Below are 27,736 nucleotides of genomic sequence, written 5' to 3' on the forward strand. Positions count from 1 at the left end.
AGTTTTCAGTAATTATGACGATGTTTAAAGAGGGTAAACTGAAAATTAACAAATAGGCATACTAAAGTAACCATTTGTGAGGACAGAAAGATAGGTGGTGCTAACGTTTAAATATGTAGAGACTAGAGCTGTTATCGATTTTGACTTTGCTGCCTAGCTAATATTAAGGCCAAATGATGCCCACACCTCTGTGATCACCTTTAAGGCTGGGTTTACACTGGAACATGCTGCAGCTCACAGCAAGAGTCCGGTGCATCTCCATTCACCATTTCAGGTCCAATTTCATCCCCAATTTTGTCCTGAATTTGGACCTGAAACGGACCAAAAGATGCACAGGGCTCCTGAGCAATTTGCGACGGAGCCGCTGCAGAGATGTGTGAACTGGCTCCATAGAGAGCTGGTCACAGTCTCCTGTTATGCGAATTGGATGCAGCAAACGCCAAATCCAATTTGCAATAGTGTGAACCCATTCTTAAGGAAAACTGTCATGACAAGAAACATGGCTGCCATTGTGTAGCTGTACTAAAGACCAGTAACTGCTCTCCTTATGTAGATTGACTGATCTTGTCTCCACCCCCCCATATTTTTTTTAGCCATAATGTAGTAGGGAGAGTCTTCTGGGTTCCTGTCGGGACCCAGTTCACTTGCTGGTGGCACTGAGCTTCCCTGGGTGGAAAGCTGCAGTTTTGGTGTCCACCAGCAGGTGTCTCAAAGCAGTCAGCAAGTTCCTGCAATCAGCTCCAGCAGGCCTCAGCTGCTGGGAAGATACTTAAGCCTGTCTCTATTAACACAACTTGCATCAGTATTTTGATTGTCTTTCTTGCTGCCAGATTCTGAATGCCATTGCTCCTGCTCTAGCTTGCACCCTGTACTTTGCTGCCTTACTCTTGCTCCCCTTGTTCCTGTATCCCCCTCCCCTTACAAATTATTTAAATATGGTAAGGGACCTCCGACTTAAGCTTTTTTGATTAGATGACTGTTTTATTCTACAGCTAAGTCTGAGTTGTGATTAGTAATGAGACCTGATTAATAGTTCCTACTCTTAAAATCACTAGAGAGCTTGCTTGGAACATCACAGGATTTTCCTGGTGTGGTCAGAGCGTTCTAAGATTAAGGCATTTGAAATTCAACCTGTATAAAAACATATAAATTAGTCTATCCAGGTTGTAAAGTGATGAACGAATCCAAAAAAATGTACATTAACTAAAATCTTCTATAACAACATTTTAACGGTTAGCAAGGTTTGAAAGCATTGCAGTATGTGAAAAACTACAAGTCTAATGTAAAGCTAATTGCTTCTTTTATACCAGGTTACAAGGGCCCTTTTTTATAACATGGCCTCTTAAATGTTTGTAGCCTTGGCATTAACTTTTGGAAAGGTTGAACAGATGCAGGTCACTAAAACTTCTCGATCGTCATGCATTAGCTGACGGAAACACTCTTGCATTGTAATCTAAATGCGTTGATGTGGTATTTCAGTTCTAATAAAAGCTTGCTTTAGCTGAATAGACCCCAGCTTAAAATGATGAATAGATTCTTCAAACACTTTTAGCACAAGTGGACGTCAAAGCAAATCAACAAAAAAATCTACAGGATTTGTATGGCAGGTTTTTCAATATATTCATCTGTGGAAGTAAAATGTTAGGCATAAAAGCATGTAGTTTATGTCAGAGGAACTGATGTGCTTTGGAAAGGTATTATGATAAGAAATCCATTTTGGTCTCATAGTAAAGCTGAAATCAATGCATACATCATGAGTTGTTGTGTTTTAGGTACATTTTCAAAAACTACAAGACAATTTATCTATAGTATCTATTTTATATTTATATAATTTACTGAAATATTAAGATTAGCTATACAATCAGCCCATAGTATGCAGGAGCAATCTATAGTGACATGTGTTCTAATTTTTGTTACCTACTAGACAGGTTATGTGAAAAGTGCAAAGGTGAAGGCCAAAATGCATAATATGATAGCAGGGACTGTAGTCGAAAATATGTAGTCTTTCCAGTGGGGATATTCAGATAGTGTAGAATCAAACGGCACAGGTATCCATATCTAAAGTAAAATGACTATTTTAGATAAAAATAAATGTCCACAAATAGGAAGGGGAAAGATATCTAAAGATACCCTAACATGGCTGTAGATGGATCCATGTGTAGCTGTGCCTGTTCATCTGCCAAAAGGGCTTGGTGGAAATGTTTTCTTAATCAGCTAGCAGCAGCCAATTGGAGAGTTCTGCTGTCAGAATACAATGTCCCAGAAGTGGAGATTTTTCCATTCACCTCACTTTTGTGAATGGAGAAATCTGATCTTTTTTTTTGTTGGCTGAATGAAAAAAGAAGATCATCTATGGCCAGATTTACTTTGAAGTAGAGCTGATGTATTTTAAGAAAAAATCTGCTGCCTGGCCCATGCTACTTTATGAAAGTTATATGCAATAAACAAAAGACCTAAAATATCTTTAGTACTAAACATTTAGTCACATGATCTCTGCTGGCTGATCCTTCCCTGAGCAGAGACTGTTTAACTAAAGACCTAGGCTTTCGGGCACTTGATTGGCCACAGTTTCTGATGCAAAGATAAGTAGTATTTGATTTAATGACTTACAGGGAGTGTAGTGGGCATAGGACAGGGACTGTATTATAAGATAGAACACCTTTAGGTACTGACAGAAAAGACAAGTATCAACTCTTTCAACTCTCTCGCTACTTTCAACTTGTCTTATTACCTCCTTGCTGCTTCAAATATTAGACATGCTCTGTCCAGCATGGTTGGAATGTAATCACAATTCCACTGGCCACACCTAGTGAATCTAGACAAATTATACTCTACTTTTCACTTCTCTATTGCACTATGGATATATAATCTACTGTAAATAAAGAATATTAAACACAAATATTCCTTACTTAAGCTGGGTACACATAGTCTGAACAGTTCCTGCTGAACTGGCCGACATTCGCACCATGTGTCCAGCTGTCCTACTGACAGACGCCGATCTAAGGATTGGCTTTTGTCGAAGAGATTAGTGTGTTCTGGTGAGGGAGTCTCACTGTCAGAACACAAAGGCAAAGCGGGAGAATTCAACATCTATATGGAGAAAGATGATGGAGAAGGTAAAAAAAAAACTAATGAGAAGATATGCAAACAATAAATATATTAATGATAATGATAATGATTTTATAGGAAAACCAATAAGTATATGTTGTTTTTTGCAAAAATTATTTCAGAAGCTGCCACTTACCAAACACTCATCACACTGACGTCCAACCACATTATATTTGCACTCACACTTTCCTGTGTGAATATCACAGGAAGTGGATTCTGACCCATTAATGTTACAGTTGCATGCTGCAAGACAACAAAGTGCACAAGTTAGTCTATTTGTATACTATGAACATATAAAATAAAAATGCAAGACTATTGAAGAGAACTTGTTTAACCCCTTTCAGACAGGACCATTTTGCTGGCTTAAGACCAGACCATTTTTTGCGATTCGGCACTGCGTCGTTTAACCGACAATTGCGCGGTTGTGAGACGTGGCTCCCAAACAAAATTGACGCACTTTTATTACCACAAATAGAGCTTTCTTTTGGTGGTATTTGATCACCCCTGCGGTTTTTATTTTTTGCGCTATAAACAAAAATAGAGCAACAATTTTGAAGAAAAAACGCATTATTTTTTACCTTTTGCTATAATAAATATCCCCCAAAAATAAATAAAAAAAACATTTTTTTTTCCAGTTTAGGCTGATACATATTCTTCTACATATTTTTGGTTAAGAAAAATCGCAATAAGCGATCATTGATTGGTTTGTGCAAAATTTATAGCATTTACAAAATAGGGGATAGTTTATGGCATTTTTATTTACATTTTTCTTTTACTGGTAATGGCGGCGATCAGCAATTTTTATTGTGACTGCTACAGTATGGCTGACAAATTGGACATTTTTGACACATTTTTGGGACCATTGTCATTTATACAGCAATCAGTGCTATACAAATGCACCGATTCCTGTGTAAATGACACTGACAGTGAAGGGGTTAACCAGGGGTTGGCAGTGTAGGGGTTAAGTCTGTCCTAGGGTTGTGTTACTAACTGTGGGGGGCTGGGCTGTGTGTTCGTGAACACTGATATCTGCTCCAATCACAGGGAGCAGAGGTCAGTGTTACTTGTTGTTAGGAAGAACGGGGTGATGCTGTTTTCATTGGCATCTCCCCGTGAGATGATCGTGGGTATCCCCGTGCCGTTGGAGTCGGCGGGACCCATGACCGGACTCACAGGGGTCCAGACTGGCATGCGTACAAATGGACATACCTGTATGCCAGTTTGCCTGCCCATGCTATTCTGCCGACGTGGGAAGTGGTTAACCATGCTTTGTTATACAAGGGTCTATTATTGAGTGCTTTCTACTTAACAATAAACTTTACTTGAATCCTTTACTTAAACCCTTTTAAAGTGATTGTAAAGTCTTGTTTTTTATCTATAAAGATAACAAACCTGTTATACTTATTTACCTGCTGTTGCAGTGATTTTGCCCAGAGCAGCCCTAATCCTCCTCTTCTCAGGTCCCCCTTCTGTGCTCCTGGCCCCTCCCTCCTGTTCAGTGCCCCTACAGTAAGCAGCTTGCTATGGGGGCACTCGAGCCAAGTCACAGCTCCCTGTGTCCATTCAGACACGGAGCCCTGACCTAGCCCCTCCCCTCTCTCCCCTGATTGTCTAGCTGACTTTGATTGACAGCAGGTGCAGGCAATGATGCCACTGCTGTGTCTCAGCTAATCAGGAGGGAGACTCTTGGATGACTGAGACACTCGTTGACATTGCTGGACAGAGATGGACCTCAGGTAAGTATTAGAGGGGCTGGATTGGGGCTTCTGCACAGAGAAGGCTTTTTATCTTAATGCATTAAGATAACAAAACCTTTTGCCTTTATAACCACTTTAGTTAGTGAAACAGTGTGCCTGATTATTCTTTTCAACTGGCAGACAAAACATATTGCCTTTTGTTGAGTCAAAGTGCATCCATCTTTTCAGGTATTGTATATTCAAATTAAAAAGAAACACTGAGTTCATCTGTACTGTGTGATTGCACAGTTTCTGCTTCTTAACCACTTTCAGACCGGACCATTTTGCTGGTAAATGACCAGAGGTCTTTTTACAATTTGGCACTGCGCTGCTTTAACTGGTAATTGCGCGGTCATGCAATGTTGTACCCAAACAAAATTTGCGTCCTTTTCTTCCCACAAATAGAGCTTTCTTTTGATGGTATTTGATTGCCTCTGCGATTTTTATTTTTTGCGATATAAACGTAAAAAGACTGCAAATTTTGAAAAAAAATGATATTTTCTACTTTTTGTTATTAGAAAAATCCAATAAACTCAATTTTAGTCATACATTTAGGCCAAAATGTATTCAGCCACATGTCTTTGGTAAAAAAAAAGTCAATAATTGTATATTTATTGGTTTGCGCAAAAGTTGTCACATCTACAAACTAAGGTACGTTTTCTGGAAATTACGCAGCTTTTAGTTTACGACTGCCTATCTCATTTCTTGAGGTGCTAAAATGGCAGGGCAGTACAAAACCCCCCCAAATGACCCCATTTTGGAAAGTAGACCCCCTAAGGAAATTGATAAGAGGCATGTTGAGCCCATTGAATATTTTATTTTTTTGCCTCAAGCGATTGAATAATGACAAAAAAAAATATTTTTTTTTTTTACACAAAGTTGTCACTAAATGATATATTGCTCACACATGCTATGGGCATATGTGAAATGACACCCCAAAATAAATTCTGCTGCTTCTCCTGAGTACGGGGATACCACATATGTGGGACTTTTTGGGAGCCTAGCCGCGTACGGGGCCCCGAAAACCAAGCACCGCCTTCAGGCTTTCTAAGGGCGTAAATTTTTGATTTCACTTCTCACTACCTATTACAGTTTTGAAGGCCATAAAATGCCAAGATGGCACAAAACCCCCACAAATGACCCCATTTTAGAAAGTAGACACCCCAAGCTATTTGCTGAGAGGCATTTTGAGTCCATGGAATATTTTATATTTTGCCACAAGTTGCGGGACAATTACAAACTTTAATTTTTTTTAATTTTTTTTTCACAAAGTTGTCACTAAATGATATATTGCTCACACATGCTATGGGCATATGTGAAATGACACCCCAAAATAAATTCTGCTGCTTTTCCTGAGTACGGGGATAACACATATGTGGGACTTTTTGGGAGCCTAGCCGCGTACGGGGCCCCGAAAACCAAGAACCGCCTTCAGGTTTTCTAAGGGCGTAAATATTTGACTTCACTCCTCACAACCTATTACAGTTTTGAAGGCCATAAAATGCCAAGATGGCACAAAACCCCCACAAATGACCCCATTTTAGAAAGTAGACACCCCAAGCTATTTGCTGAGAGGCATGTTGAGTCCATGGAATATTTTATATTTTGCCACAAGTTGCGGGAAAATTACAAACTTTTTTTTTTTCACAAAGTTGTCACTAAATGATATATTGCTCACGCATGCCATGGGCATATGTGAAATGACACCCCAAAATAAATTCTGCTGCTTCTCCTGAGTACGGGGATACAACATATGTGGGACTTTTTGGGAGCCTAGCCGCGTACGGGGCCCCGAAAACCAAGCACCGCCTTCAGGCTTTCTAAGGGCGTTACAGTTTTGAAGGCCATAAAATGCCAAGATGGCACAAACCCCCCCAAATGACCCCATTTTGGAAAGTAGACACCACTAAATTTAGGGGTACACTAGTGAGACTAGGTAATAAATGGCGGGTGCCCTGAAACTATAAAAAAATAACTAACCAACCAGCGTCACCTGTAACAGTTATATGGTGATCACTGGTGAAAGGGTTAACTAGGGGGCAATCAGGGGGCTTTATGCGGTAGTATATGGGGGTCCCTGGCGCTATAAAAAGCTGCGGCGAACCTAAATACCTACCTGCCTAACTAGCGTCACCTGTGACACTAATACAGCGATCAGAAAAACGATCGCTTATTAGGCTGGGTTCACACTGGAGCGATGCGGGAACGCCACGAATCCGCGGCGGGTTCCCGCATCGCATGCCTCCCGGCGGCAGTTCACACTGCCCTATGCGAACTGCTGGGAGTGTCAGTGAAATGTTAATGACACCCCCAGATCAGTTCGCATATCGCAGTGCGATCTGCAAACTCGGATCGCATGGTGTGAACACCCATGCGATTCGATTCTGCTGCGGGCCAAAAAAAGGGTCCCGTGCGAATTTGCGGCGGGTGCGATGCGAATTCAGCCATACTATCTGTATGGCTGAACTCGAATCGCACAGAGATCGGATGCGATTTGCACTGCAGTGCGGTGTGAATCACATTCGTTCTCATAAACCGCTGCAATGTGAACCCAGCCTTAGTGACACTGGCGACGGGGGGTGATCACGGGGTTAAACCTTTATTGGGGGGGTTAGGGGGGTACATTAGAACTAAAGGGGGCTAACCCTAACTGCCCTAACAGTTATTACAGTCACAAATGACACCAATGCAAAAAAATAAAAATAAAATGACATTGGTGTCACTGTGACTGGGGGGCAGGGGTAATTGGGGGGGTGATCGGGGGGTGTGAGTGTGCCTGGCATGTTCTACTGTGTAGTGTCGTGTTGGTGCAACTCACCGATCCTCTCTCCTCGGTGTCGGAACGAAAAATACCGACACGGAGGAGAGATTACATCACTTCCTCTCCTGTGTTTACATTACAGGAGAGGAAGTGATGTCACGGAGGATTTTCATTCGTCGGGAGCGATCGCGAGGGGGTGGCCATGAATGAATGGCCGTCCCCTCATCCGGGATCGCTCCCGAACGAATACCGACCGCCGCAGGCACCGGGCGGGGGCCCGATCGGGCCCCCGACCCGCGGGCAGGCAAGGACGTACATGTAAGCCCTTATGCCTGCCCGTGCCATTCTGTCGACGTACATCGTCGTGCGGCGGTCGGGAAGTGGTTAAAATAATAAAATACAGATGGTTATGTACTCGTTTATTGTTATTTTTTAGCTATTTTCATTTTCATGTTTATGACTTTAGCTTGATTTAATAAACAATAGATACTTACGTTGACAGCTCCTTGCCCCAAGAGCATCTCCAAAATATCCATCTGCACATGTATCGCAAAATTCACCAGTCACACCAGGCTTACATATCCTACATGCTCCTGTCTCTCTGTCGCAGCAGCCAGGGGATGAAAGGTCGAGATTGTTATGACATGGGCATTGCTTACATGATCCACCTGGCACTGACGGCTGTCCAAAATACCCATCTGCACAACTAAAAAAGGAAAGACAAATGATATCAAATGTCATTTAATGCTTTTTTTTTCATTAATCGTTTATGTAAATAAGTAAAACTAATACTGTTAAATCAAAGAGTATTGATTAAATCGTAATAGCTAGGATATTATGTAAAATTATGCTTGATTGTTCATTTGTTGATGAATATGTTTATAAAATGAATTAAAATGATTTTTAATAGTTCTAAACTGCACTTTTATCAATTATTTTTGTGTTTGTAAAGGCAAGATTGTGATAACACCCTTCCCTTAGGTATACATGTATGTACGTATACTTTTCATTTATATGGGGAAGACTCAAAGCAACAGAACATTAGACACCAAACCAGACCGACTGACAAGTCTTATAAGCAAAACAGTGGACACTGCACACCTATTCATATTTATACAACTTGTTTCATGGTCAGCTAGCTGCAGATTACTACAACTAGTACCTGTGCTGCACCAAAGGAATCCTCAAATCTGCATTATCTTCCAGGCTTCCATGGACTCTGCACCCTAATATGCAATACAGCCCACAGCATATATAATAAATACACTGACAATACAGATAAGAGAAAGAAAACTAGCTAAAGGATAAGGCAAAATATGGGAATGTCTACCAATAATGGAGCTTGCACAAGCCAGATCAAGGTGAACTCTGACATCATCAAACTTGGTTTGTTTCTATCTGCTTGTCTCTGTACAACTGACTGCAGTGCACAGTATTGTCACAGTGAGAAGTAAGTGGGATAGAACACTTTAGTAAAGATTGCAATAAGAGAAGAGAAGTTAACCTATGTTCACCCAAATACATAACTATTTTTCATCTATCGGCCCACAGCAACCATTTAACTGTCATCCTGCCATGCTGTGTGTTTGAAAACTGATTTTTTTTTTATCCATTAGTCTATTGTACATTACTTTTAACCTACAACTTATAAACATAGCTATATAATAGATTTACTTTCCTGTTTGCCTTTCTTGATCAGACAGCTGATGTTATCTATATTTGCCCTGCTGCACTGTGTGTTTGAAAATTGATATTTTTCATTCATATGCCTATGGTAACCATGTAACTATAGGCTGGCTGTATTGTGTGTTTGAGAATTGTAATTTTCTTTCATAAATTTGCCTATGGTACATTGTTTCTAACCTACAACTTTTAAACGTATGCCTATATTATAGATTTACCTTCCTGTTTGTCTGCTTGAGTATAGAGCTGATGTTATCTTTATGGCACTGTCCTTTCATAAGGCTTTATACACATAGGACATTCAAAAAAGTAGTTCTGGATCAAAACATCAAACCCTCTGTGATGATAATGTCACGCTGACAGGTTTCACTAGTCAAGCTAGAGAGGGAGGCTGGGGCACATTACTTCTATCTACGGAAATCCACTGCCTTTCCTCTTTGATATGTGCCAGCTTGACTTTCCATCTATTTTGCACTGAGTTTGCTGCTTTCAATGTGATCTTCATTGAAATCTGGCCGAGGATCTAACCCAGTAACTTTTACCTGCCTCAGCATAGAGCTTCTTTTTTCACACACACTTCCTCCAAATTTCTAAATAACGTAATCTCCAATTCCTAGACTGTGTTATCGCTATACTGACAGGTTTACTGTCCTAGTGTCTAACGGAACCAGTGACTGGCTGTTCATTTTTCATCTACCAGCGATATTTCCTTTATTGGATACCTGATGTGTGATTGTGTGTGTGTGTGTGTGTATGTGTGTATGTGAGCATGAAGGCTTGAGCAGGGTGGTTTTAAGTCTGTTACTGGCAACTTTGTCAATTTTATTATGAAATGGTGAAGGCAATTGTGTTTTTATGTATGTCTTGTGGAGTTCTTCCTCTTTTTATTATACTCTCCTTTTTCTGGCAGCAGCCACAACCCACACAATTTCTGTCTCCCTGCTTCCATTGACAAGTCCCCCATTCTCATGTATCCTCTGGAATACCAGCTCTATCTATAACAAGCTGATGTCTGTGAATGTCCTGTTTATCTCCCACTACTTTGACCTACTTGATGTACTGAAACCTGGCTTCATAAATCTAACTCTGCCTCTCCAGTTGCCCTCTCCCATCTAGGCCAACAGGACGAAAGGGACTCCTATCCGTGCAAATGAATTCCCAAGCTTCTCCTTTGCCTTCCACTCAAACCCTCTCCTTTTTTCAATCTCACAGTAGTCATATTTTTTCTCCAGTTTCTCTGATGATTGCTGTGATTTATTAGCCTCCTGGAACGGTTTCACGTTTCCTTAAGGACATCTCTTTTTAACTACTCTACTTTTTTTCCTCTGAAATACTCAGCATCATTTTTGGTTATTTCAAAATCCCTGCTAATGCTAATACCCCTACTATCTCTCGAATTCTCAACCTAATCTCGTTTTTTGACCTAATGCAATAGACAGACATTCCTACTCACTCTGATGGCAACACTCTTGACTTTGTATGTTCCCACCTCTTTACAGCCTTGCTATAACTCCATTTTCTCTGGTTACCCAGAGAAACCCTTGCCACTTTAACCCTTCTGTTCTTTATTCAGACTCCCTCTGTGACAAAATCTCTTTTCCTGCTCTGATATGGGCACTTCTGTTGTGGACAGCTCTCTGTTATTTTCCCTGGACATACTTCCTCCTCTCACTACACGGAGAATTAGGCCTCAACCACTACAGCCCTGCAAACAGATGACATCAGATGACTCAAAATATATAGCTATGTTTTTGAGCAAGTGTGTCATAAAACTAAATCTTTTCAAGACTTCACCTGGTAAAAATGTGTTCTCCTAAAATCGAATTACTTTCTCTGTGCTGCCAAACATACCTGCTTCATCATTCTTATTAACAGCCCTTCATCCAGTCCTTGTCAGCTCTTTTACACCATTAAGTTTCTACGTATTCCCACACCACCCTATAAAACCTAATCTTTCCAAAAAGGTACTCATAGTATATTTTCACCACATGCCCCAGCTCGCAATTTTTCCCCTATCAATACTTCCTCTTAGGCCTCACAGTGCTAGGTGTAACCCTGGACTCTGATCTCTGACTGTCCAAATCCTGCCGCATTCAAAACATGACACCTTTTAACCAGTTACACCACCAAGATGCTTATTCAATCCCTCGTTATGTTTGTTTTGACTACTGCACCTTCAAAGGCCCACTTTTACACAGGCTATCCCCTCTTCAGTCTATTTTTAAGTTTTCTTCTAGACTCCCCACTTTCCCAACAGTTCAGTATATGCCACCCTTTTCTGCCAATCACTCAACTGGGTTCCAGACACGCAAAAATTAAATTCAAAATAAAAACAACAAAATACAAAGTCATCCACAAATCTTAAGCCGCGTACACACGGGCGGACTGTCTGGCCAACTTAGTCCGTCGAAACACATTTCAGCGGACAGTCCGCTCGTGTGTGGGCTTCAGCTGACTTTTTCAGCGTGCAGTCTGGCGGACTAAGTATTTCGGAATTTCCGTAATATTGTCCATCAGACTTTGGTTTCAGCGGACAATCCGCTCGTGAGTAGGCTAGTTTGACGGACTAAGTATGCCGCATGCTCGGAAAGGATTTACACGGCGAAAGGTTGCATTGCTGTGTATTGGACTTCCTATTTCTAGTCCCGTCGTACGTACTGTACACGTCATCGCGCAAACTTTCGACGGACTGTTTTGCATCCGTGTGTGGTCAAGTCCATTCATTCGAAAGTAGGACGGACTGTCCGTCGGATTGTCTGACGGACTAAGTTGGCCATACAGTCCGCCCGTGTGTACGCGGCTTTACCCAAACTACATCACCAGTCTCTTCTCAAAATATCATCCAGACCTTTATTTTTGCTCCTTGAGAAACTTGAGAAACCTCTCTAGGGCTCATTCTCTAGCTCCCTTATCAATCTCTCTAGTTATCATCTACTCTTTCTGCCTTTAGGCAATCCCTGAAAACTCATCTCTTCAGTGAAGTATATTCTGCAACTACCAAAGAACTGGACTTATCTATCAACTCATCCTCTATAGTTACTACATTTTGTATCACTTACCCCTCCCTTGTAAGTTTTCAAGACTAGTATAATAACTGTACTGTCTCCTTTTATTTTGTAAAGCACTGTGCACAATGTTGACCCTATTTAATTGCTGCAAAAAAATAATAATAATCATAAGTACATTTTCTGCTGTGAACTGAAATCTTAAGGCTACTTTCACATTGAGGCACTTTACAGGTGCTACAGCGCTAAAAATAGCACCTGTAAAGAGCCTCTCCTGTCACTCCAATGTGAAAGCCTGAGGGTTTTCACAGTGGAGCAGTGCGCTTGCAGGACAGTCAAAAAAGTCCTGGAAGCAGCATCTTTGCAGCGCTGTAGGAGCGGTGGAACTAATATTTGCTATTGTGGTCCTGCTTCTCCTCCCGGCCAATCAGGAAGTGGGTCTTAAGACCCGAATGGCCAAGAGTAGGAGCAATCATATCGGCCGGGAGCAGGGGGGGAGGCACCAAGGAGGACACACTGGGGGAAGCTGCCGAAGCTGCTTGCAGACTGGATGGGGTAAGTGCGGAACTGATGGGCAGAAGGACAATACAAATGGGGCAGACCAACCAAACAAATGGGGGAGGGGGAGTCAGTTGGTTTGTTTGCCGCCTCCCCCCCAAAAAAAAATTTGAGCTCCAGCCATCACTGGTTACAACATAATTCTTCTAGGATGCTACTCTTAAGCAGACCTTAAAAGACGATGCCTAGGCACAGTTGCTTGACTGGAGGTCAAGTACTACTTTTTAATAATAAAAGGAAAACGTTTAATTTAAATTATTATCATACTTCTGCTGTATATAAAGACATATCAGGTGCTCTAACTCTTACAATATAACCATTATGTAATACAGATGACGAATAAAAGTTTATTACTGTGTATTATTTGCATGCTTTAAATTCATGCCCAAATTAAACACAGTGGTGTATATTGCTTTACAATAAGATACAAGAGTTATTTCCAGCCATTGTAACAGAAAATGTACAATAGCTGCAAAGAAGAATTTTATAGAGTAAGAATATTAATGTTGCATGGGTGATAAACTACAATAGACTCTAGAACATAATGCCTGAAGCCAAAATCCTAATTAACTTTCTAAAATATCCTGCTTTTTGTTACAGTTGACTGAAATGAGAGAATCTTTAGCAAATACAGCAGAGTCCATATATTTATTTCCAAATTTAGTGGGTGAGTATATATTGTGCGTGATACTCATTAAACTAAAAAATCTCCTACTTTAGTAAGTCATGTGTACTGGTAAAATGTCAAGGATATGTATCAGTTTTAATTCAAATTATTGAAAATTCAGAAACCTATATTTCAGATATACTTTCAGAGAAATAATTAATAAACCCAAGTTTTCCCTAAATCATGGTCAATATGTTTACTCTAGATTAGATGATGTTCTAGGGAGCAATTATGTAAATTGCATAAGAGAAAAAGACCAACACTACAATGAAGTACTAATTTTCTTGAATTAGCTTTTGTGAAACTGAGCAGATTAAAATAATTAATGTCCCTAATACAATGATGGGAGTGCTTTGTAATCCAGCAGAAAACAAATTAGATTACATGGGATAGAGACTGATGACCAATTTACAAATGACTTTCAACTGACATTATTCTTAGACATAATATATTACAATTAAGGAAAAAATATATACACAGACACCTCTACGCATTTTGGCACCAATGGAGGAGACAGTGATGTTTACTGCAACTCAGTCTAATTGGCTGAATTAATGTCAAGATTATAAGCATTGATTATTGTTCAGTAATTGCATAGTTGAAATGATCTTCAGTAGTAGCAGTTTCAATAGCATATCAATAAAGCCCAGTGTTTAAAGAATCTAAGGCAGCCCATACATTATTCATACTAGTAGGTTGGACGAAAAAAAATGTCTATATTTCCCCATCCACACATTCAATGTAGATGGGGACATCCTCCCAATGCAGTATTGTACTCTGACAGTGGGGAGCCTTCCCAGCATACAATGATCAGTGTTGCAAGCTATAGCCGATGGCACTGACATTTCATGAAATATTTGACAGACTGGTTGTACATAAATCAATTGATGGATAAACTAGTGTACAACCAGCCTGCCCATACATGGATCGAAATTGGGCCAGTCACTTCTGAACCAGCTGAATCCATGGGCAGTCTTAAGTTTAAGTTCATCTTGAAGGAAAAATGTGACCTAACACCAGACCCCCTCCCCACCCCCCTAGTCTTCTTTGTACCTTACCTCAGTCCTGTTCATGTGATGGTGTTGACCAATTAGAATCTGTCTGGTTCATGCCGGCAGTGCTGGATGGAGATGAGAGGAAGCAGCAGGCATTTCAAATCCCCAGACTGCTGGAGTGGCTCGCGGGAGCCTTGAAAGGAGGTAAGTACTGTGGAGACTGGGGGGGGGGGGGGGGGGGTGGGGAGGAGGCGATGTGGTCCGTTTGGTCACCTTTTTGTAAAGGTGAATTTACATTTTAAGTATGGGGCCATTTTTGTGAACAAACTGCATAGTGAAAAATTTGTGTAGGCTTTGTAGGTCTATCATGGTATGTAAACTCTTACTGAATAACATGTAGGTAGCAAAATGCTGTGTATATAGGAAAATTGGAAGTTGAAGAGAGGGGCTTTACTGTTTTTTCATCATTACTGTGATGAGGGTTTTTTTTACAGGACATTTTGACTAATTGTTGCTGACTGCAAATTGTAGGGGACTGAGACAGTGCATTGTCACCCTATAACACAAATTTGACAAAAAAAGAGACGTTATATCAGTATCGCCAGTTTTTTTTTCATCGAAGCTAGTGATTGAAATAAAAATAGAAAATAGGGTTTCCATTGAGATATGAGATTTTAATTGTTGGATTTTATCTCTATTGATTTGATTTTCAGTGCTAGATTATACTTTCCTGTGTACCCTACCTGTGTGCACAAATATTAACACCCAAAAATGCATTTAAAGACCAATGTCTCTCAGCAACAACTGATTGACAGCTCAAATGTCAATACCCTAGCATTTTTTTCTGTTAATTTGGGACTTCTTTCCTTTTTCTTTTCTTAGTTTAAAACATTAAGCTTGCTGATTAGAGTGCATTTTGTTGCCCACAGTTCATTCCAGAGTTAGTTCTTTTTGCACCACTGCTTGAGGAAAAACTAAAAACTCTGTACACCCTGACCCCAGGTGCATCACAACCCCCTGCCTTTATTATTATTATTATTATTATTATTAGTAGTAGTAGTAGTAGTAGTAGTAGTAGTATTCAGAATATACAGTATATAGTTCCAACAGCTTTCACTGTTCTTTACAAAATAGGAGGAGACAGTACAGTTCAATACAAGAGGAACCAGAAGGCCCTGCTTGTTAGTGCTTACAATCTAAAATAAAATGGTCAAGTGGTAAAAAAGGCAATAGTTGTGCAGGATAAGCTGAAGGAAAAAGATTGGTCTATTAGTGAAGAGATGCGAAAGACCGCATCCTCATATACCCAGTTTTAAAAAAAATCTTCATTGCTATAACCCATAGGAATAGTTTGGTAAAAAAAAACTGGCCTGCACCAGGACAGTCTGCAAATGTGACAAAAGGGCCTATTCTCTTGTGTGCTTTGCTATGCAAGAAATCAAAGTACATTATCTCTGATACACTTAAGAAAAAGATGATAAGCAGAAGCGTGGTTTGTAAAACAGATTGAGAAATAAGAATGCTTAGACAAAAGCTGGTGCTTTGTTCCATTAAAGAAGAACTGTCCTAGGGGCACATCCAAAACAAAATTCCTAGCAGCAACGTGGTAGTTTACCGTATCCAGGTAGAATAGTGTAGATTGTGCAGATCTAAGGCAAATGTGTTACAGTGTAGTATAACAAATACATTTGTGAAATAATTAAGGGCAGTATGATAAAATAGGCCAGAATGTGTAAATACAAGGCATGCTTTGTCAGCACTATCAAGATGTGCATCACGTGTGTGTGTATGTGTGTGTGTGTGTGTGTGTGTGTGTGTGTGTGTGTGTGTGTGTGTGTGTGGGGGGGGGGGGGGGGGGGGGTGTTGGGCTGTTGAATAGACTTTGGGGTTGATTTACTAAAACTGGAGTTCAGTACAAATACACCCCAAATGACCTATTTTTGGAAACTAAACAGTCCAGGGCATTTAGTAAGTTGTCTTTTTTTTCACACTATTTTGGAATATTAAGAAATTTGATTAAAATTGTGTTTTTTACACACTGTCAAGAATGCAGTACAGCGCCATCATATGACTGGTTCTGTAATGTCAGAGGTGCTAGTGACAGTTTATAAAAAATAATTGAACTCATTTAAAAAAAAATACTTTTTATTTTTTTATTTTTTAGTATTGTGATGATGTGATTAGTCCACAACTATCACATGGTACAGTGTGCTGTGATTGGCTCAGGTACCATGAGATCACTAACGGGCAATCACAGATTACATGCAATAGTAAATAAATATGTCACAAATGGATTCTATTCATGTGGCTTGTATACTACGTGAGATGCGTTCGCACAGTGATCACATATCTGGGCCGCTCACAGTGGCCCAACACCAAGCACTGCAATCTGCTGTGTCCGGTGGACACCACAGAGGAGCGCTCAGTGCCTGTGGATACCACAATCTACTGGTACATTGCAGTACCTGGGGAAGCTGCTGACCAGCAATAGTACATTCAGTGGATAAACATATACAAAATAAATATATTCCTTTTATCAGTGGCTGTTTAATAGCTCTCCGTGATCCAGATCTGATTTGCTTTATAATTCAGCTTCTCATTCACAAATCCCACTGCTGTCCTGAAAGTCTTCTCTGATATAATGTGTGCAACAAGGCGGGTTAATACCTCAAGCCAGTGGTACATTCTTGACATCCAGAGATTCATGGTTTGATCATTAAGCATATTAGTTACAGCCTTGCTTACAAGACTTGTCGTCTTACAAGCAAAAAAAATAAAAATAAAAGAATGAAAAGTATAAATAATTTTAATCTGTATGTTATGTTAAAAATCATTTAGGAAATAATGATGGCAAGTGGAAAAATGTTAATGTAGGACTACCCAGTCTATGACCTGGAGGGACTTTTTTTGCCCACTCATATTAAAACAGTTGTATTGCCAAGCTGGCCTAAAAATGCTGGGAGTGTTCGGGATTTACTAACATTTTCTTTTCTTCTGTTATGACAAAGTTGCCATTGGAGATGGGAGGGTGGGTGTTGACAAATGCTGCTTGGAGTTTTAAGGCTTCACTCTGAGGAAAGGCAGGCAGCCTACGGATGTAGCATTGTATGCCTACATTTTGCAGCTACCTGCCATTTCCCTCTTGTCACTGGAGAAAAACTCACAGGGAAAAAATTATGATAACGGAAAGGGGATTGAAATGAGTCACCCATCAAATGTGGCAGCCTCATAAAATCCATGTGGGTCTCCCTTGCAGAAGCCTTCCAACTTTCCAATAGTTTTATCCAATTTACATTGTCATCATTGTCTGTGTTTGCTTGACTTGGGCAAGGAAAGAATTTAAATAAAACATATTTAATTAGTTGAAGGTGGAGGAGGAAGAGGAGAAGGAATAGAGGGAGAAAGCAGTAGAGTAGGAGGAGAAGAAGGAAAATGTAAAAGATGAAGGAGAGGAGTAGTAGGGGAGGAGGAGGAAGAGCTTTTTGTTTGGAAAGACAGGCAGCCAATGACTCTAAAACTCTATAATTTTTTTCTGCTTGCTGCCCTGTCTTGTGGCTGTAAGCCCCCCCTCCCCCTCCATTTGCTGCTGCTGCTCGTCTTTCCCCCCAAATTGTGTAGGAGCAGGCAGCTCGTGACCGTAGGTTTTCCCCTTGCAGCTATGCCTCCAATGCCTTCACTTTAATGAAATAAATAAATATGTAAAAAACAATAATAAATAATAATAAAAATAATAATAGAAAACAGCCAGCCGCTGAGTGCCTTGGGGGAGGCAGAGGAGGAGGAACTGCTCTTCTATGTGAAATCTATTCACTACATAAAATACAGAAAAATAGAAAAATTTTTACCAATGTAAATACTATTAAAAAAAATATATATTCAAAAACAAAGCAAAAAATTAATAAAAATGTGTCTGGGAATCTACCACTATGGGTAAAACCAGGCCAGAAACTGTCCAATAGATTATATGGGAGCGATTGTAGTGCAAAGAACCTGAACATAGTGGGGTCAGACTGGTCTTGGGGGTGGTTATAGTGCAGCTTTTTTAAATATTCCACACATCAGTGAGCCAAGTAGATCAATAGTAAAAAAGAAGTATAGTGCTATCCCTGCAGGAACCACTGGTAATTTGGGTCTATTTCCTCCACTCACAACATGCACAGCTGGGCACATTGCACTTTTGCCATTCTTCCACTGGCTAGCGTTTCTTTTTAGGGGTTCTTTAATAAATATGAACTTGGATAGGATGGGAGCATGGGATACCCCCAACTGTAGAACAGTAGAACTTGAGGACTGCTAGGTTTCTGTCTGTACAAATTGCAAGCTGTATGTGAAAAAAAGTTTTTCAAAATATATTCATGCCTCGATAAATATCTTGGACTGTCTACTTTCCAAAAAAGGGTCACTTGGGGGATATTTGTATGGTTCAGGTGATTGTGGCCCTCAATAAATTAGATAAGCCATCAGTACTTTGGGGCTGATTGATTTTCAGATAGATACCATACTTTACCTTTCCTACAGGCTAAATAATAAACACTGATTTGGGTTATTTTCACCAAAGAAATGTAGCAAAATACTTATTTAAAAAATTGTATAACAGAAACTAATTTTATTTCCAAATTTTCAGTCTTTTTTAATTTATTTAGCAAAAAAAAAAGACAGTGTTGATTAAATACTACCAAAATAAAGCTCTATGTGTGTGAAAAAAAATGCTAGAATGGGGAATGGGTACAGTGTTGCATGACCGAGCAACTTTGTAATTCAAAGTGCAACAATGTTGAAAATTGGCCTGGGCAGGAAGGGGGTAAAGGAGCCCGGTACTGAAGTAATTAATGTGTTCTAGCTGGGCTTTTAGATAGAGAATGTTAAGCCGGCCATAGACGGTTCAGATCTCAGCCAGTAAAGCAGGGACTGGCTGAGATTCAAATCTTGTATGGGCAGGCTGTAAGTACCCAAGTTGATTGATCAATCAACTTTGGTGCAAACAGCCTGTCAGATTTTACAAGTGATAACTGATAATTAAAGCTGCCAGTAGTAATAACTGTGTTCTTTTGGTGGGGACAGCTCTTCCAGGAGAACAAAATAGCTCCACAGTAGGGATTCCCCCATCAACACAGTGATTTTCTTTCCTGCAACCAGAGGTTTATTTATTTCAACACACTGCCTTGGTGTACAATGGGAGAAGTTAAAACACACTGCATTTAAATGCAGCAAAAAACCCTGCAAGGCAAAAAAAAATAAAAATGTTGCTCCTGCAATGTTTAATGTGCACCAAATGCAATGCACATGGTGTGAATCTACCCTGAATGTTTAGAACTCTTACAGAACCTCCAGATCACATGTCTAAAACATTTTTTTTTTTGCTGCTTTGCTTGTCAAACTATCATCCTTGCAGTTAAAACTTCTAACAATGAAGAAGGTATTGATCACGCTCATGTATTCACACTCTACAGTTTTAAAGCTTGATGGACCATGAACACTTTATTGACTCCACTGTCTACCTCGTGTTTACAATCCATCAGTTTTAAGCAGTAACACATTGAAAAGAATGTAGAATGGGGTACAACTAGGTAAATATTCATCAAATTCACATTCCATCTGGACCTTTAAGTTATAAGACCTATGCAGGTGATATTAACCTGTGTATTTTTCAAATAAAAATGCACAGTGGCTAAGTGGTTAGCCCTCTCACCCAGCATTACAAAAGTTGCAGTTTTGAATCCTGACAGCAACACTACCTGCCTGCAGTTTGCATGTTCTTCCTGTGCCTATGTGGGTTTCCTCCCAAAGTTAAAAGAGGTAGGTTAATTGGCCCCAGCATGTTTATATACAAATGTGAGTTAGGGACCTTAGATTGTAAGCTCCTTGAGGGCAGGGTATGTACAATACATATGTGAAGCACTATATAAGTACCTCTAATACATAAATGTACACAGCTCACTGGTAGGTTTGGCCTGTACCCTAATTAATATACAGTTTTCACTTTTTGCTGCTTTCATGGTAGCAACAATGTTTACCACCTCCTAAAAAGGATCCACAGTGTAAACAAATTCTTTTGGGCTTTTGGCATGGCAAATGGCAATTTTGCATTGCAGAACCATTCCACAACTGCAAGCCAGGCATTTCTTGCAGTTCCGTTCACTTACACAGGAGAGTTTAACCTGTCAAACTCTGTATGTTGCATTAAATTGTCACTCCATGATACAAAACATTGCACCAATGTGAACTCACCATTGTACTCACTCAAGTGGTACCATGTCTGCTTGTAGGTGGGAGGTCAGGAGGAAGTTAAAAACATGGAACAACTGGTGTACCTGCATCAGGTCGTCACCCCGCTGGGGGTACGCAGCTTCCAGGCGCTGCAGGGAGAGTTTGGGATCCCCCCGCATATGATCTTTCGTTATGCGCAACTATCCCATGCCCTCCGGCCTCAATTCGAGGAGGGATTTCCTGATCCTCAAGAACTGTCAGTGGTGGGTGTTATAGTTGGTGAGGAGCCCTCGAAACTAATATCTATTATATATGGCTCCCTTAGAAGATGTACTGAATCCAGAATTGCAGAGGTAGCAAGATACAGGTGGGAGGAAGACGTGGGACCGCTGGAGAATGAGGAATGGGAGGAGATCCTAGATAAGGTTAAACAGGCTTCCCCTAGGATAACTGACAGACTGACTCAACTGTACATCTTACATAAATCTTATCTTACTCCTGCCAGAATTTGCAGATACAAACCCTCCCAGGAGCCGGGGTGTCCACGTTGTGGGAGTCTTCCGTGCTCCTTCTACCACTTGGTGTGGTCTTGTCCGGACGTCCAGACCTTCTGGCTACAAATTGTTCAATTTCTTCACGATCATATGGGTTTCCCCCTTCAGGTGGACCCTAAAACTTGCTTGCTAGGCCTGGTGCTGGACGTCCCAGCTGACCCCTCGAGTGCTGTTTTCATACAAGAAACGTTATTCAGTGCTAGGAAGCTGATTGCCAGGCTGTGGATGCGGCCTGAAACCCCGACATTCAGGGCCTGGGTATCTGAGGTAAACCTAACATTGCCGATGAAGAAAGTTATTTATGCGCACAGGGGCTGCCCAAACAAATTCAATAGGATCTGGGACCGTTGGCTTAATAACCCGGACACTTGTGCGGACTAGCTCTACTGATTCGTTACGAGTTTCCCGGGTGGGCAGTGTGGGGAGAGCCACTTTAACCTGATCCACTCTAGGTGGACCGGGTGGGCTGATCCTTTGATAGCCCGGAAGAAGGAGTGTATAGGCGGACAAGGGTACTTGTGACATGGTATTTGTCCTCTTGTTTTAACCAGGGACCAATGAGTGCTGTTGACATGCTTTCATGGAATAATAGTTTTTCTGTTTCTCTGTTTATTATGCCACACAGTATAAGTGCTTATATATGTATAATGACACAGTCTTAATGGATCTGGCCTGTGTTCTTCTATGTTGCGGAGCTGTTTTTGTTTGCTGTTGCCCTTTATTGTTGAATGTACCAAAACTGTAATTCTTTACTGTGCCATTTACCAATAAACTCGTTTTTTTCTTAAAAAAAAAAAAACATGGAACAACTACCTGTTTTTAACACCCTCTACCCAATTATGTGAAAGTTGACTTGTTTCAGCTTGCCATGACTTGAGTTTATTGTTTCTTTTTACAGATTCAGATATAGCAACCTTCCTTCCTTCTCTTATTTGAAGAATGCCTAAAGCCAAATTATTTTTTCATTAGTTTAGGATAGAGTGGGGAATGGCTAAAACACACGTTTAGCTGTTCCTGTTTGGAAGATTTCCCTTTACTTCCTGTTCCAGAAACATAGGAAGAATTGAGAAGAAATATCACCAAAATAAATGCCCCTCTTTTAATTAGAACAGATGTCTGCATTGGATGATTTTCAGTCATCTTTTGTTCCTGGGACAATCATAAAATGATGAATTCCCCAGCCTCTACTGTCCCAGTGATAATGGAAACCAGAACACATAGAAAGTAAGGCCTGGAGGAAAAGCCCGGAAGAAATGAGTAGAAGGCTGGCATGACTAGAGTTAAAAGGGGAGTGCTGGACATGGGTAGAGTACCTAAAATTTAAAGGATGCAGTGAGGTAGGAGTAATGACCTGATCAGTGAGGCTGCACAGGACGGGAGGGGTCTGCAGGGGGTAGTAGGCAGGAAGGTCCCAGGAGAATTCAATTGGAAGATGGCAGACAACAGGGAATCTTCCTGCTCTGCCTCCCCTCTATTCATTCGTTTGTTTCCTTCCTGTTGCTGGTTGTACACTTTTGGTGATTGGCTGTTTTGTCATAGTGGTTGGCAGGGTTCAAGGACAACCAAGGTAGGCAATAGTTAAGGTGAATTGGTTGGGACCCATCTTGGGTACGGCTTCCCATAACATTGTCTCCAAGTCAGCAGGGTGCACCTGGAGGCCTACTTTATGGGTCACAAAGTTGTGTTGTCTACAAGGACCTTAAAACTCCAGTATGCATTCAATCTGTTGTTGGTTATCTGTTGTGCATATAGTGGGAATTTTATATTGGTTATTTACTTTGTTATTTATATGCTGTTAAATTAAAATAACTGCTTTGGCCATTAAAATCCAAGCTGGTGTCAGTGTGTGTTATTTGGTAGCAGGGTGGGGCGGTGTGTGGCCAGGCAGCTTGGGTGGTCTAACTTCATTTTTTATACCCTAGTTAGGGATGAATCTTCTCAGCAGGAACAGAGACAGCAATACAAATCTGATGAATGTTTCCATCCTTTCCTATTGCATCCAAAACAATAAAAAAGGTTTGATTTTATCTTACTACAACTTTTACATAAAAGCACAAAAATAAATGTAATTCTTTAACCCCTTCACACTGGCGGTACCCATATATGCATACCAGAATGTGAACAGAGCTGTGCAGAGAGCGTGTTCTCTGGCACAGTTACTGGCGGCTAACAGAGGGCTCCAGATCTCTACTTGCGATTGGGAGCTTTCCGATCATATCATTGCTGTGACAGTCAATGATGGTGGTCACATGATCAGAAACCCTGCCCCTGCCTCCCAGCATCAGATACCTCTTAAAAAACAAGGAGGTGTCGGCGTAAAGGGGTTAAATACTTTGTTCTATAAAACAATGTTGACTCCTGAGACTAAATTATTTTTGTTTGTCTGAATGTTTATTATAGAATATTATTAATACATTATTAAATGTGATTTTTTTCATGAATTTAATCCCTGTCTCTCTTTTACAAGAATAGTATAGTAATTGGTACAACATTCTATTTTAGTGATATACTATGGTTGTACTTGTTTGGTGCACTCATTTTATTGCCTAGGTTCTCAACACACCATCAGAAAGGGATCATTACAATCCACAATATTGGTGCTTTCTTAACCACTATACATTCTCTTGCCTATTACTATTTTGATATATTTGTACATATTTGATCTGAATAAAATCTGTATAATATTTATAGTAATTGCATATACTTGCTATTTTGTTCATTAACAGATAGTTGGCATAAATATTCCTATATGAGTTTTAATTATACATACCTCCCTACCATCCCATTTTCCCACAGGGCTGTACCAGGATTAAAAGTAAATTTCAGGGTCCCACAGACCCATGCAATGTCTTGATTCCAAGTGCTGTGTCTATATGATTGAAATAACTATAATCCAATGAATAGGAGACAGTAGAGGAACAATAAAGCTGAGGAGGAAAGACTCAATTTGACGTGCTGCAGCTTCTAAGGTGTACCTGTGAGAAGCTCACTGTGCAGTCAGATTACAGTAAATGATTTCAGTAAAGGAGAGAAGCCTGTAAAATGAATACTAAATTCCCTGTTTGTTGATCCACCTGCTGTTGAAACCAGCCACAAGAAATATGTACGCATGATAACTTCTAAAGCTACAGTAGGTGGGAGAATACTCCCTTCCTAGGATGTTGATCTTGAAGGAGTAACGCCATACTTTGAGTCTGCTATTGTGGTAGATTAGTTAGAACTAGGACTCAGTAGAGCAAAAAACATTTCCAGTCATTGACAGTTGAATATTGACATTCTTTGGGCCTTTGCGAAAGCTTATGTCAATTTACTGAAGATAGGAGAGTTTTTTTTTTTAATAGCTTTCTACTGGTAAAAAACAATAGTATAATGCATTGTGCATTCTAATATAGCTCCTTATACTCCACCTCTAAATTGTTATATCAGTTGTTGCACTGACAGGTTTAGGAGGTGCTTTTGATCAGTGATGAGCCAAACTTACCTGGGTTCAGTTAGTGGTGGGTTCTGAGAACTGACGTTTCTGATGCTGACCACAAACGTCACTAAAAGTCAATGGGTACCAAATCTTAGAAATCAGGCCACTTTCTATAGTAATAGAAAAGGGATTGCCAAACAAACGGCATTGGGAGCTTTAAAAATTATATTTTACAGGGAACATCAGTTTTAATAATGCTTAAAGTGAATCATTAAAATACAAATTCTTTTAAAGTGGTTGTTAACCCATCAATATAATTTTTCCTAATCCTCTCTGTTTTTTACTGTAATGGCCCCCTGTGACTGTTCTTTATGAAAATAATACTGTATATACCTTGTTAACAGATTGCTGATCTGCGCTTATTGACCTGCTGCTTTTGTCCTCTCTCGGCCCAACAGATGCAGTTGGCGGGGCCGAGGAGAGGAGGAGAGAGGCGGCCCCACCTGCTGCAATTTGAGCAGCAGGACGGGAGGGGGCGGTGTGGACACAGAGCTGTCAGGCAGTGAGGGGAGGGGGAGAGCACACAGGAGACACAGAGCAGGCTGTTGGCTAAATGGTATACATGATAAATGCAATAGTAGTAAAATAAAAGATACCATGCTGTCAAGCTGATTTGTTGTAAATGTATAATATTTTCTATATTTAAATACAGTATTCCAAATGTCTGTATATAGTAAATATAAAATTGTACATTTGGGCTCAATGCACTTTACTTTGGCTGCTATCAACGTTGGATAGAAATATCTAACCTATTTTGTTTACACAGTTATCTTTTACAGTTATTATAATATCTTGGGTGATATTTTGGAACAGATACATTTCCCTTGTGCCTGTACTACACCTAGCTCTGTTTGTCCTCCTGGGTTCCTATGGATTCTTTGCCCACATCTCCTGGGTCACACATCCCTGGTGGTTACCCCTGGAATCTGATCATGTGCATTCGATTTAAGCTGATTTGTAAGTATGGGTCCCCTACAGTGACCCACAGCTTTAAAACAACGTCATTTATCACCAATTTTGTTATGTATTTCAAGATTGTTTTACCTTACAGATAATTATGCGTGCATCGGCTCCTGAGGAAGTGAACGTTGATTCACAAAACATGTCGAGCCCAAAGATATAGACTTTAGGAATGCTGTATTTCAATATGGAATATATTATGTAACTACAACAAATTAGCTTGACAGCATGTTATCTGTTTGATATGCTATATTACTAATATTGTATTTATCAAAAAACTTGTATACCATTTATCCAACTGTTGGGTGTGTTGGACCTCATGTAAAGTCCCAAGGGTTAATTTATGTGTTTTTATGAGGTTGTTCAGGAATGGAGGCACTTCACAAGACTGAATAAAATCACATTTTTTATTTATTTTTATTTTAATACCTTCTTTGCAGAGCCCTCACTGAGTAAGTGAGTACAGTGGGAGGGGCTGAGATTCCCCTATGAAGAATGTAAGTTGGCAGAAGGAGGTCATGTGTCTGCACAGTAGGGCTCTGCAAAGAAGGTATTTATCATTAACATTTTAGAAAAACACACACACTGTACTGAACAGGGACCTAAAAAAGAGAGGAACCAAGTAATTAATACATGTTTCTTTATTTTGCAAGCACTGGAGCAATTGCAGGGAATATAATTAGACAGGCATAGGAGGAGAGGAGAGAGGAGGGGCCGTGAGGAAATCAGCTCTTACACAGACTACAGAACTGACAGACAGAGAGGGAGAGGTGGAGGGGGGAGATGCAGACATGCTGAGGAGATAGCTGAATGATAGAGCCACGTAAACTGACTACGCTATCAGAGATCAGAAACCATGATAAACATGGTCAGTTTACAGAGGGGAAGACAGGAACAGGCAGGATCAGCCCGGTATTGTACAACATAAAAGCTATATAAAGGGCTATATCTTGTGTCCTAAAGGCACAGGAACATGTTTGTTTTTTGTTTTTTTTAGGGTTACAACCACTTTAAAGCGGGAGTCCACCGGGACTCCGCGTTTTTTTTTTTTTTTTTAAAAGCCAGCAGCTACAAATACTGCAGCTGCTGACTTTTAAATAGTGACACTTACCTGTCCAGCGCGCCCGCGATGTCGGCACCCGAAGCCGATCACTCGCTCGTCTATCGGGTCCTGCCGCCGCCATCTTGGGTATGGGAATCAGGAAATGGAGCCTTTCGGCTTCATTTCCCAGTTCCCTACTGCGCATGCGCGAGCCGCGCGGCGCAATCCGGACGGTCCCCGCTGCCTCTGGGAGCTGTGTGTTTCCCAGCAGGCAGCGGGGCACTTGCTGAAGGGGGCGGGCGCTTGCAGAAAGGGGCGTAACGTACGCCCCTTTCCGCAGAGAGCTAGCCCGGAAGTGGGTGCAGTTACCTGGATTATCCGATGAGCGGAGGTCCATTTTAGGGTGGACCTCCGCTTTAAGTGTGAATGAAGTAGGTCCTAGGAGGTCTTCTTTAACCACTTCAGCCCTGGAAGATTTGGCTGCCCAATGACCAGGCCATTTTTTGCGATACGGCACTGCGTTGCTTTAACTGACAATTGCGCAGTCGTGCAATGCTGTACCCAAACAAAATATGATATGATATAATATGTATTCTTCTACATATTTTTTGGCAAAAAAAAATCGCAATAAGCATATATTGATTGGTTTGCACAAAAATTATACAAGCATCTACAAAATAGGGGATAGATTTATGGCTTTGTCGTTATTATTTTTATACTAGTAATGGTGGTGATCTGCAATTTTTATTGGGAATGCAATATTGCGGCAGACAAATTGGACACTTTTGACACATTTTTGGGACCATTGACAATTATACAGTGATCAGTGCAATAAAAATGCACTGATTACTGTATAAATGTCACTGACAGGGAAGGAGTTAACACTAGGGGGCGATCAAGGGGTTACCTGTGTTCCCTAACTGTGTTCTAACTGTAGGGGGATGGGACTGTCTAGGAGGAGAGAGAGATTGGTGTTTTCTCCCCT

General features: G+C 40.5%; 1 protein-coding gene across 6 annotated transcripts in view; it reads right to left on the reverse strand.

The window, feature by feature from the left end:
• The window catches only part of LAMA2 (laminin subunit alpha 2), a 1,237,914-nt gene that overhangs the window by 429,005 nt on the left and 781,173 nt on the right, over positions 1-27,736 (reverse strand). For all 6 annotated transcript variants that reach the window (XM_077486899.1, XM_077486900.1, XM_077486895.1 and 3 more), the window contains 2 exons: positions 8,100-8,311; positions 3,245-3,351 (listed from right to left, as the gene is read on the reverse strand). In XM_077486899.1, the coding sequence (XP_077343025.1) occupies positions 3,245-3,351; positions 8,100-8,311 (319 nt within the window). The remainder of the gene's footprint in view (positions 1-3,244; positions 3,352-8,099; positions 8,312-27,736) is intronic.

This window comes from Lithobates pipiens, unplaced genomic scaffold (genome assembly GCF_037356315.1).
Source record: "Lithobates pipiens isolate NorthernLeopardFrog02 unplaced genomic scaffold, aLitPip1_a1.2 Scaffold_18, whole genome shotgun sequence".
NCBI lineage: Eukaryota > Metazoa > Chordata > Amphibia > Anura > Ranidae > Lithobates > Lithobates pipiens.